Source organism: Pezoporus occidentalis, unplaced genomic scaffold (assembly GCF_034315485.1).
Source record: "Pezoporus occidentalis ecotype Australia unplaced genomic scaffold, CSIRO_AGI_Poc_V1 ctg89, whole genome shotgun sequence".
NCBI classification, from domain to species: domain Eukaryota; kingdom Metazoa; phylum Chordata; class Aves; order Psittaciformes; family Psittacidae; genus Pezoporus; species Pezoporus occidentalis.
In genome coordinates this window covers 2,748,199-2,760,210 of record NW_026916253.1, presented here as the reverse complement: position 1 = coordinate 2,760,210, position 12,012 = coordinate 2,748,199, and the positions used below count along the sequence as shown (strand labels likewise).

Here is a 12,012-nt window from a genome sequence, read left to right as displayed (position 1 = left end):
GATATAAAATCATCAAAATAGACTCTTCAAATTATGGCTCACTCTCACTATGCAATATACCACTTACTTAGGTACTGGACAAACATTCTCAGTAATGGAACAAAGACTTCTTTCTTTTTTCAAAGATAAACTAACTGCAGTCTTGGCTTACCTGTGGTTCATATCTTAAAGCTTCTTGGCTGAGAATGGGTTTAATGATTACCTTTTATAACCTCTGTACTTAAGCCGCTGCTGCTTCTGCATATTCTGGTTTCTGACATGAACATCTCTCACTCTCTAAGTGGCTGCTAAATCTAACGGGAGAAATAAAGACAGACACTACACAGAGATTCCTGGGCCAAATTAACACCAAGCAAACATAAATAAGAAAAGGTAAGTGAATGTATAACTGCTAAAAGATGACTGTTAAAACATTCTAATACATGACTTAAAGGAGAGAAATTGGGTACAAAGCTGTAATAAAATTCAGTGACCCAGGCCCCGCATTCCTTACTGGGGCAATTTTCTGTTCACGGTTTAATCTTAAAGGTTGGATTCATTATGGATTCCTTTTGAAAATCTTTAATTCAAAACATAAACTGGATGTACTAACAGCTCAGATGTTTTTGAAGACTGATATGGAGATAGGTGTTCTGAGATAATGTAAAAAGCTATGGTTTCTGTAGTCAAGAACTTCTGTATACTAGCTAAGCTGCCTAAACATGATGCATTCCTGAATTACTGTCTGTGTAACTGCAAAACGATCTTCAGCATTCAGATTCCATTAATTGTAGCTGTAGGTTCTCAGGGGAGAAGAGACTTTTGACTTAGACATCTTTTGAGACTCAGGACCTAACCCCATCAATTTGAAAGCAATCTGTTTACATTCTAATTCTAAACAGAACAAAAAGTTCTGTAGGAGACATTCAGGCTGAGTCAACACAGAGAAGACCATAACTCTTTGAAGCAAAGAGCTGCTAATTAGACAATCAATCACAGCAAACACCTTTGATTTAGCAGGTACTTGCACGTCCAAGGAAATGAGACAAGGCCTAAATTAACCAAGAAGGTGAGAGGAGGCTCCTAGATAAGAAAACAGAATAGTTTTGAGAGAGAGATTAAATCTGTCTAAACCTCTGGAATAGTTCAAAGGAGGGAGTAGCTATAAAACCTAGATTGTTCCAGGAAGGACATCCTGTCACCTGAAGGTAACCTGAGCCGAAGACATCCACTGCTAGGTGGGTATGAGGAAAATCTACAGCAAGTAGGATGGATGAGATGAAGTAGATGCAACTAATGCCTCCTGGATTTCATCTCTGAGCGGATAGTTGGGTGGAAGGCCTTTGCCTGGGAGCAAGTGTGTGCACATGCATTTGTATTTTCTGGCAATGTACACTTTAACATTCATTTGCTAGACCAATATTTTGTTTGCATTTCCTTAGAGATTTCAGCAAGTAAACCAAATGGGTGAAGAAAACTTGAAGAAAAGAAAAGGAGAAGACAACAAAAAAGAGGATGGACAGTCCATTCAGAGCCATGAACCCCAAGCAATGAACCTACAAAAGGAGGTAAACCATTTTCTTTTCCCCCTTCAGTCTGTCGGTGTGTGAGGGGCTGGCAAAGGGAGGCTCTGTGCGCAGTCATCAGCACACAAAACCTGCAGTTGTGTCCCAGTTTAGCTGCGATGTGCTGGTATCGTGGCAGTGTGGGTGTCTTGCAGTTCAGGAAACTACTTATTACTAGCCAAATAGAATCACAGAATGGTTTGGGTTGGAATGAACCTTAAAGCTCATCTAGTTCCACCCTGTGGGTTGGGCACCTTCCACTAGACCAGGTTGCTCAAAGCTCTGGTAAAAACACAAAAAGTAAGAATATGTATTTTTTGAAGCCTTTGAATTATTTTGCTATCTGGTAACTGAAGTTGATCAAGTGAGACACTTCAGAAATTTTGCCTTTTCCTTCCACAAGTACTTCTCAGAGGCTGAAATGGGTTTTTCAGCTCACCGATTCTGGAAGTTTGCTGATATTTATAGCCACTGGGACAGAAATACAAGTAAAAAGGTGTCTCCTCCAGAAAATTACCGGTGCCATAGAAATCAGATATGCCACTTGTGCTCAGAAGGGAGTGGAATTCCTCTTTAAACTTAAGTAACATGATTCTTTCACCACTTAGCAGCATCAAGTAAATTCCTGTGCGCTAATACTTGAAGCAATGAAGTGAAAGCAACTGCTGGAAAAACAAACAAACTGGCAAACAAACAAAAAAACCCAGCTCCATCCAAGAAATCAGATTTTACAAGCTTAGAAAATTCAGAATTCCTCAAGTGCTCATAAAAGAATTCCAGTGTTTGAGAGTGGAAAGGGGATGCTGACCTGTACAACGTTAGATTTGAGCCCCACACAAGTCAAAGCATGGATTAATACAGCAAACACACACGCATGCATAGTCCAAATAACTGGACTTGTGGGAACAGCAGGACTACACCACAGGGTGCGTATGCAAAGAAAAGAGAAACTTCAGTTTCATGTATTAGCTTTTAGAAGTTGCATGTTGGAAGCTGAAAAAGGTAAGTCACTAATGACAATTACCATAACTGCATTATACCAAGAAGCAATTACTGAATTATCAGAAGTTATTTTACTAAAATGTCTCATTTTATTTTAAGGTTGGCCTCACCAGTGGAATCTGTATGATTGTTGGAACAATTATTGGCTCAGGCATCTTTGTTTCTCCAAAATCAGTACTTGCCAATGTGGGAGCTGTGGGTCCTTGTTTAACCATGTGGGCAGCCTGTGGAATTCTTGCAACCTTAGGTAAATGAATCAACAAAGGAATTGAATCTTTGGGTAAATCTTTGTATCTACTGTTTCTGTGTACTACTCTCATTTCACAAATGACCCATTAGCACCTAGACCAAAGTAACATATCCTGGTAGGTGTCCCAGTATTAAGCAAAGAGAAATAAGGTATATGCTGTTCATAGGTTTTTAAGACTGCAAAGCACATTTACAGTTCATTCTGAAAAAAAGTCTTAATTTTGCTTACTTCATCCAGTAACTAATAAAGACAATGCTTTGCTACTTATATCACAGGGACTGAGACATTCACTGGCAGTGAGCTAGGTACTTCTGCCATTCTCCTTCTTGTGAATTTAATTCTATATTAATTCTATATTCTATATTCTGATATTCTATAATTCTATATTCTGAAAATATAGTGCCAAGCACCTCAAAATGAGTTTCAAAAAGATAACCAAAAAGGGAATTCCATGGGCACTCTCTCAGGTACACAGCAGAGAAAGATGCCAGCTGGAAGTATCACTCTACTCCAAAGCTTAGTTGACATTTTAATTTAAAATTGTGCAGCAAGTCTATTTTTCCAAGTTTCCCAAAGGTAAGTCACTCAGTGCAGCTGTCACTTAGATGCTTCTTACTGTGTTGGTTTCTTAAGCAGAAATCTAATATAAAATCAGAATGTACTTTTTTTTTGTTGAAGTCTGTAACACCAACAGTAGTCAGTTCTGGTCTGTAACTTAATAGTTTCAGTGTATTTTTTTTCAGTTGCTCACAAGTAATTAAAATTTTATTTTGCATATAGAGTAAAACATACTGAAAACGTGAACTGAGTAATGATGCATTGTATGTATCTATTTTCTCAACTTTTCTACCTATTAAGAAGTGATAATCTGTTTTAGAAAGCACATGAACTAAGCTAGTAACACTTTCCTTGTTACTCAGGTGCACTTTGCTTTGCTGAGCTTGGTACAATGATCACAAAATCTGGGGGAGAATATCCTTATCTTATGGAGGCCTTCGGCCCAATTCCAGCGTTTTTATTTTCTTGGACAAGCTTACTGGTCACCAAACCCAGCTCATTTGCAATCATTTGTCTCAGCTTTGCGGAATACACATTAGCTCCTTTTTATCCTGGTTGTGATCCACCCCAAGTCGCCATCAAGTGTCTTGCAGCAGCTGCCATTGGTAAGATTTTGAGACAAGATACACCAGTGCCTGACTCAGAAAACTGGTTTTCCCCACAATTTTAAAAGTTATCCAAACATAGTATGTTAAAACCCCCTGTATCAATAATAATAGACAAACAGCAGTATGGAAAAGTAGTGAAGTAAGGCGGGGAGGGGAAAGTATTTAAGAAGCAACTTTTAATTCTGACAAATTTAATACAGAAATTCATGAATATGTATTTCAGTGACAATTACAACAGTGAATTCACTGAGTGTGAAGTTGGGAAGCTATCTCCAGAATTTTCTCACGGCTGCTAAAATGATCATTGTCACAATCATTATTGTAAGTGGAATTGTTCTCCTTGCACAAGGTAATTAAACACACTACTTGCAAAAACTATTTTAATTTCTGCTATGACGTTAAACAATTTGCCACGGACAGAGGTGGTGTAAAATAAACCTCTGTTTTCAGAGTTTTAGTTCCAGATCTCTTGGGAACTATGGTATTTTCTTTTAGAGAAAGGCTGGGTGGGAAATGCAGCACTACAGATCAACTAATAAAAATTGGCATTAATTAAACTGTCAGAATGTTTCTTCATCTGGTGGGGATTAAAGGAATTAATTTCAATACTGACCAATAATCTATGTCTTATTTGCAGGAAAAACAGAAAATTTTAAAGACTCTTACAAGGACAGTTCAGTTTCTTTTGGATCTATTGGTTTGGCATTTTATAATGGACTCTGGGCATATGATGGATGGTAAGGTATCTCTACTTAACGGTTACAGTTTAACACCCTATAACCAGTTTACTCTTCCTCTGTACAACTCAAGATGAGATCTGAAAAAAGTTAACATCTGACCTGTTATTAAGAATCTCTTAATGAATTCTGGAAAAATAACAAAACCCCCAAACCCTCAAGTTCCTGTTTATAAGGGAAAGGAACTATACTAGATCCTGAAAGGAGCTGCTGCTTTGTTGCTGAAGTACTTAAGATACTGTGGTAATGAGAATATAAATATACTATAAATAACTAATATAAACTTTAATGCCACTATGTTAGGCCAAATAGCCTTCCCAGAGGCTTCCAAATTCCATTTCTTATGAAATGTAGTGGTGTCTGATTAGTACAGGAGGACATAAAAAAAGGTCAGAATTCATAAGGTTCAACTTCCAATTGTTTTTTTTTTTTTTCTTATTTTCATTTGGAATTAATATAAAAAATATTAAGTCTTCTTCCCTGAGACACTTTAAATTTTATTCTCCTCGTTTATCTATTATCTACCGTATTAGATTTAACAAGACACATTTGAAAATATTCACATACATGGATGAACTTAGGTTTACATTTACGCTCTACATAAGGCATTTATATTTACTACCCAGAAGAGTGCTTTCCAGAATTATTTTCCCAGGGATAAACTTACTGGCAGGAATATTTAATCTCTACCACAATCCAGAAAACAATTTACACATTTCAATTCCTGCAACTAAAGGGAATGTCAGTTGGTCACAGACTGTTGGCATAAATCTAGTATCATGATCTGATCCATTAATACTATTCTTAAATGTTCAAACTGTAAAGGCTTGCAATCAGATCTGTATTTTGGATGGCACTGAGAACATAACTCTTAACTTCCAGCAAAGCAAGTCCAATGTAGATGCTTTATACTGAATTTATTTTTAAATGGATCACTCTTTCAGGTTCTATTCCCAACTCAGGCATTCAAGTCTACTAATTCAGAAATTCACCTGTTTTAAGGTGACAGCGCAGCTGGTGCCTAACTAATTATTTCAGTATATATAACTACCAGGCACTGATGTTTGAAGATCGGTCTCTTGAATTGTAAATACCAACTCCTCACACTTTCAGAAGTGGACAAGTAAAAACCTGGTTTTAATCTGGTCTACACACTCTAGGAAAAATGAATATTTTGAAATTATAATTCTGATTGGTGTAATCCTTAAAAAGGTTTTCACTCATTTTCTAGACAACATGACTCACTTCAGCCCTTGTGATGGGTGCGCTTCTGTTTTCATTTGAAGAGACTCAGATATTGCAAAGCTTTAGGCTTAAAGGCAGTCCTGTAATTTGAGATAATGTCTGCCAAATTTTTATTTTGTTCTTCTGGGATTATTTTATCCAAGAACTAAGACAATCTCATTTCAAAATCTCAAGAGATACTTGTAAGATACTGTGAGAAGGAAAAGATAATGGAGGGAAAGATGGTGAATCAAGAGGCTGACATTTGGCTAAGAAGCTCAGACAGGTTTGTGTCCTGCAGTTTTACCACTAAAAAAACCCCCACCAAACTAAACAAAGAAAACAAAAGAAAAAAAAAAAACACAAACCCTTCTAACTGCAAAGGTAAAAATCAACAGCACAAGTAACACCAGACTTCATAATGTATTAGCATTTCAACACCTGACTGCTAATAACATTGTATGAATGCTTCTCCTTCCAGGAATCAACTCAATTACATCACAGAAGAACTTAAAAATCCTTACAGGTAAAACCATGTAGGAAAGCAGTGTTTCTAATGACAAAAATTGAACACTATTATTTCTGTACAAGCAGGCATATATTTTGCCTTGTTTTTTTAAAGCAACGGTTATTCAGCTTGAGCACTTAATAGACAAAGCTTCATAAGTTTGTAATTTTTTTTTTAAGTCCTGATTTCCATGGCTCTACAATAAGGAAATATAAATACACCTAAAGAGCATATGGGGAAAAGTAAGAGTCCACAGTTTACTATGACAACTCTACCAGTGATACAGCAATGCTGATAGAGTCTTACTTTTGCATCCTTTAGAAATCTACCGCTATCTATAATTATTGGAATCCCCTTGGTTACAGTTTGTTACGTTCTGATAAACATTTCATATTTCACCGTAATGACTTCAACAGAACTCCTGCAGTCCCGGGCAGTTGCTGTGGTAAGCCACTTTATTTTGTAATAGAGCATCTGGAGAAGGCTGTGTGCATTAAAGTCATATGAGCAAAAAAGGAACCTGTAATTTTTCTTTAGGATACAATCAATTTCTAAGCTGTCAGTGTCCTCTTTATCCACACCATCCACTGTCATTTCTTAATCTAAGAGTTATTTCAGTGATGCTTACAAGAGTAGTTATGTCATATCCCAAGAAAAAAAAAAAACGGAAGCAAAAGTAATGGAGTCTGCAGCTAACATTTTGTGAGCACTGCAGCTTCGAGGCTGATTATCTTCCATAAGCACCAGAAAGTGGAAGGAAAAATAACACATGGCTGCTGCTTTGCCTTTTTCAGTATTTCCAGTATTTCTGAGAAAAAAGCACATGCAAAAACGCCAGATCAAAGTTTGTCATGCTGGAGATGGCAGCAAGGAGTCCATAATTCACTTCATTATTCTTTTTCCTCAACAAAGCTAAGAATTACCCTTTTTGTATTACTACAAGACTATTACAGATAAAATTAAAGATGACAGAGATTTCTAAAATCTTAACAGATGTATCTGTCCCTGCAGTTCCACTCAGTAAATTTTCTGTGGGACATGGTTCTCACCTGTTGAGATCATGCAGCAACTTTTCCTACTATTAGTTTTTGGTGAAAACAAACAGTATGTCCCATGCACACCAAATGCAGTGCAGGACACTGAAGTACATGAACTTAGAAATTCTTAAGTATTTAAAAAAAAAAAAGTTACAATGTTAAAAGACGTTATTAAAATTCAGAACTTCGGTGCATTTCAACATCTTGTTGGCATCAAGAAGTACAGCAGCATATATATTGACTTAAAGGACTTCAATGTACCACAAAATTTACAATCTAAACACCACACATCAGCTACCACTGAACTTGTCAGACCAACAACAAAATCAGAACTGCCACTGAGCAGCAGAAAGGTAAACAGCAGGAGGGCACAGTATAATGAGGTCTGCACATCTGAAAGCAGACTTCTTGCTTAGCACTGGTGCGTCCTACCATTGGACAAAGAAACACTGATGTTACTCTTAATGCTTGCCCTGCTATAAAAGGTTAATCACCCTCAACTAAACCCGCAAAACCTTTCAAAAGTTTGATTTCAAATGCATTTACAGTACTTATATTAGCTCTACTCCATCCTGCAGTAGCAGGCCACATACCACGGCACAGCTGAAAACTGAAGGGTGCTGAGAGACCATTGCCTTTCACTGGTGCACCTACAAGGCTCAGGCTGTCATGCTGTCACTGCTAGTGTTAACCCCTTCCACATAGGTTGAAAGAGCTCATGCATGCGTGGCAATCTTCCTGTTCTGCAGGCATTCCCAAATCAAGTGTCTTGAACAGAATGTGTGTTTTTTACATGTCTCCCAGTGTTTCCTACAGATGCTGCATCTCAAACACCACAATATTCCACTCTATAGAGTGGCTCATGACTTAATCCAGGTCTTCAACTGGCAAAACACATTTTTAGTAACTATACAAAATATACAACTGATGTTTTTAATGGTGACATACTTTAGATACTCATTTACTGTACTTCAGAAGAGGCTCCAACATCACTCAATATACCAAATGGTAAACTGAAATGAAAAAATTATTAATTTTAATCCCATATCCCAGACATTCGGAGATAGAGTCCTTTATCCAGCCTCTTGGATAGTTCCTGTCTTTGTGGCCTTTTCTACAATTGGATCTGCCAATGGGACCTGTTTTACTGCAGGCAGGTAAGCTCCCATCCCAAATACTTTAAAATGAGAATTTCTGAAGGATAGAAAGAATTCTATATACATACGTATCTACACACAAAGATACAGGCATTCTTTTGATCCCTATGTAAAATATGTAATTAAAAAGTACCCACAAATCTAACTATATTGTTTGATTGTCAAAAAGAAACTGGCTATGAAGGTTTAGAAAATAATAAGGTCCCTTATTGCTTCCATTAATGCCTCCATTTAGTGTTTAATAAATATTTAAAATCTCAAACACAGCTGAATAACAGAGGGCTCTAAAGACCAGTTTGTTGACAGGCTGTCAATACAGCTTTCTGATACAAAGCAAATTAAAAAATGAAATATTTAAAGGGACACAGCAGCTAACATGTTTTTTTCCAAAATAATTTTAATGTGCAAATTGATTCTGAAACTAGTTTGAAGTTCACTAATTTAATACTGTTTCTGAATTGGTTTCAAATTCACTGCTTTGTTTCACCAGCAATACTGGCTACTTCCCTTATTCCAGCCTGTAACATAATTTAGATACCATTGCATATCAAGGGAAATATCAGTATTTATAGTTGGGTGTAATCACACAATAAAACACACCTCAAAGTGAGTGTACTCTTTTTTTTTCCAGCAAGGTGTTGAAAGTCTAGGTGCTACACTAACTAGATTCCCTTGTTTTTGTTTTGTCAGACTTATTTATGTTGCAGGTCGTGAAGGGCACATGCTAAAGTTGTTATCTTACATTAGTGTCAAGCGTTTAACACCAGCCCCCGCTACCATATTTTATGTAAGTATTTTTTATGTACAGAAAACTTATCAACAAAATTTTCTAGGAATACACACTTCCACAATTTCTTACCTGCAGTCTTGACACATATCTTTGACTAACTAGGTAATTCCTAAACATATATTAGAAAAAAAAAACAACACTATATACCCACCCCCAACTTCTTAACAGTTTCACTGCAGAACTGGATTTTAAAATCAAAATGTTTAAGAATCCACAGCATGAAAACAAATTAAGAGAGTAAATTATTACTATTAGGCAGTATTAACTTCACAGGATGTTAAAAGCAAGCTATTACCACTGTATTTCCTCCAAGAATGCATTTACATCTCACAAAAATATACTCAATACATTTCAAAATAAATCTAGAATATCTTATTTTTACCTGTTTATTTTCAAAGTAAACCAAGATAAGTCGAAAATTCAATTGCTGTTGACTCCCAGTAACCGTAATAACCTAAAAATGTATTTAGCATCTTCACTTACTCCTTGATACACAGTCAACAACAGAACAGACTAATGCATTCGAATTTTAAGTCTTGATTTAAAATGTAATTAAGATTGCATACAAATACTATTATGTTAGCAGGATGTGGACACTATCTTTAAAGGTGCTTGCAATACACTTACACCCAAATGTTTAAGGAAAAGCATTCACAGATCATCATCCATACTGACACAAGTAAAATTCAGCCTTCTCTTACAGTAGACTAATTTTTCTTTTCATTTTTAGGGGATCGTTGCTATTATTTATATTATCCCCGGTGACATTGACACACTCATAAATTACTGCAGTTTTGCAATCTGGATATTTTACGGTTTAACTGTCCTTGCACTCATTGTTATGAGGTTTACAAGAAAAGACCTCAAGAGACCAGTCAAGGTAAGTTCAGCATTCAAAATGGTTTTTCCTCCATTCCCAGAAATAATGAAACACAACCTCATCCTAAGTATTTGCATATTTAACATCCTTTTGCGAGGTTTTCAGGAATGGGAAACTATTAGTCAGCAGACTACCACTGAAAGAGTACCCAGATTAAGACCCCAGGTCATTTCACTTGAGTCATGGCCCCAGATACATTAAAATACAAATTTTTACACTTCTGTTTGCCATTTAGGCAAAGAGAACTTGGTCAACGATATAGGAAAAGAGTTTTCCCTATCCTTCTTGCTACTCTACTGCCCCATTTGATGCTGGAAATTTTGAACGGAAAACATGCATAAGGCAATGAAATTATTCTTCCATACATGCAACTTTAAGAACAGCAAAAGAACAAGTAATTTTGTGCTTTGTATCTTGCAGATACCAACCATCATTCCAGTCGCAGTGACATTAGCCTCCATTTTACTGATATTGGCACCAGTCATCAGTGCACCTGAACTGGCCTATTTGTACTGTGTTTTATTTATTGGTAGTGGACTTATAGTTTATGTACTTTTTGTTTATTTTAAATTCAACTGGCCCCAAAAAATATCAAGTAAGTATAATTCACATAGCCAGCTCCAAGTTCAAAACAGTACTTCTAAGCTTTTGATTAACTGCTGAAGCTCATTAAATAGGCCATCCCATCTGAATCATGATTGGGGTGTGGAAAGGAGGGTGTATTTTTACTCCTTCCTCTGAAAAAAAGTGGTCTGGCTTCAAGAAAAATGAAACTTCATTTACAAAAAAGAAATACGTATCTTTAGTAGCACGAAGAAACTGACTTAAAAGGAACAGAATTATTTTATCTGTAAAGTTAGTTCGACTCTCCACATTTTAAAACACTGGCTTTAGCCATTAACTAAGGATTAGGAGACATACATTCTCATGCCACAAAAGACCGCTTTGAGCTCAAGCTAGCAATTTCATTATACTCACTAAAGAAAATGTTAAGAACATTTAAGACCGAAATTAATGACAGTGCTGCTGAGTAAAGTGAAACCTGCAAGAACCCAGCGTGACCATTTATAAAATGTGTTTTGTGTAATCTCAGGAGAAACTCTTTGCAATTATCTATGGAACCAGGATACACAAATACTTACGAGAGGGAAAGGGGAATCAGCTTAAAAGGGCAGAATTAGTAGTTTTAAAGACGTGAAAAATATCCATCCCTGTCTCTCCTGCCCACTATTATTAAATATTACATAATTATACGATCAGAAGAACTGTACCCTAAATGCAAAGTCTAGAAATCCTACAATGTTGCATCTTGAATCTGGTTTTTATTCCCCATCCCTTGTATTTTGAGATATGAATACAGAAAACACAGACAACTACTCACAATGATCATTTTTTCAGGAAATTTTCTTCGGAAAATAGTACAAGTCTGAATAGAAATACTGTTCTCATAAGCCTCTAACAGTAACTTTTCTCCCCTCAGAGCCCATCACTATGCACCTTCAGATGCTTTTGGAAGTTGTTCCAGCAGAAGAAGTTACTGAATAGTGTATTTTTTTTGTTGTTTTTGAGTGGTTAAAGGAGATTCACTTGAGTTTTGCACACATTTATACTTTCTAAAATTGTGTTCATACTGGTGTATTGTTTTTGCAACACTTTAGTACTTGAAAAAAGTTAAACATGCAAGAATAAAAGATTTCTGAGCCAGATTACAGTGTCC

General features: G+C 36.3%; 1 protein-coding gene across 4 annotated transcripts; it reads left to right on the top strand.

Annotated features, from left to right (window-relative positions):
- The first annotated feature begins 226 nt into the window (after window positions 1–226).
- On the top strand, window positions 227–12,001 carry SLC7A9 (solute carrier family 7 member 9). Of its 4 annotated transcripts, XM_062604910.1 has the most exons (13): window positions 239–372; window positions 1,422–1,547; window positions 2,646–2,793; window positions 3,717–3,959; window positions 4,186–4,311; window positions 4,600–4,699; window positions 6,405–6,449; window positions 6,753–6,876; window positions 8,522–8,625; window positions 9,316–9,412; window positions 10,146–10,295; window positions 10,716–10,890; window positions 11,776–12,001. In XM_062604910.1, the coding sequence occupies exons 2-13, from the start codon at window positions 1,443–1,445 to the stop codon at window positions 11,838–11,840; spliced, it is 1,482 nt and encodes a 493-aa protein (XP_062460894.1). In that variant the 5' UTR covers window positions 239–372; window positions 1,422–1,442; the 3' UTR covers window positions 11,841–12,001. The 4 variants fall into 4 exon arrangements, with proteins under 4 accessions (XP_062460895.1, XP_062460896.1, XP_062460894.1 ...); XM_062604911.1 differs by lacking the exon at window positions 4,186–4,311 and having other exon boundaries at window positions 227–372; window positions 1,424–1,547; XM_062604912.1 differs by lacking the exons at window positions 6,753–6,876; window positions 8,522–8,625 and having other exon boundaries at window positions 227–372; window positions 1,424–1,547.
- Window positions 12,002–12,012: the final 11 nt, after the last annotated feature.

Excerpts from the sequence above, each read along its gene's own strand:
- SLC7A9 (XM_062604910.1), top strand. The coding sequence starts at position 1,443 with ATGGGTGAAGAAAACTTGAAGAAAAGAAAAGGAGAAGACAACAAAAAA. Across the intron at positions 4,700-6,404 it reads CTCTGGGCATATGATGGATG|GAATCAACTCAATTACATCA; the intron begins GTAAGGTATCTC and ends TTCTCCTTCCAG. Across the intron at positions 9,413-10,145 it reads CCCCCGCTACCATATTTTAT|GGGATCGTTGCTATTATTTA; the intron begins GTAAGTATTTTT and ends TTTCATTTTTAG.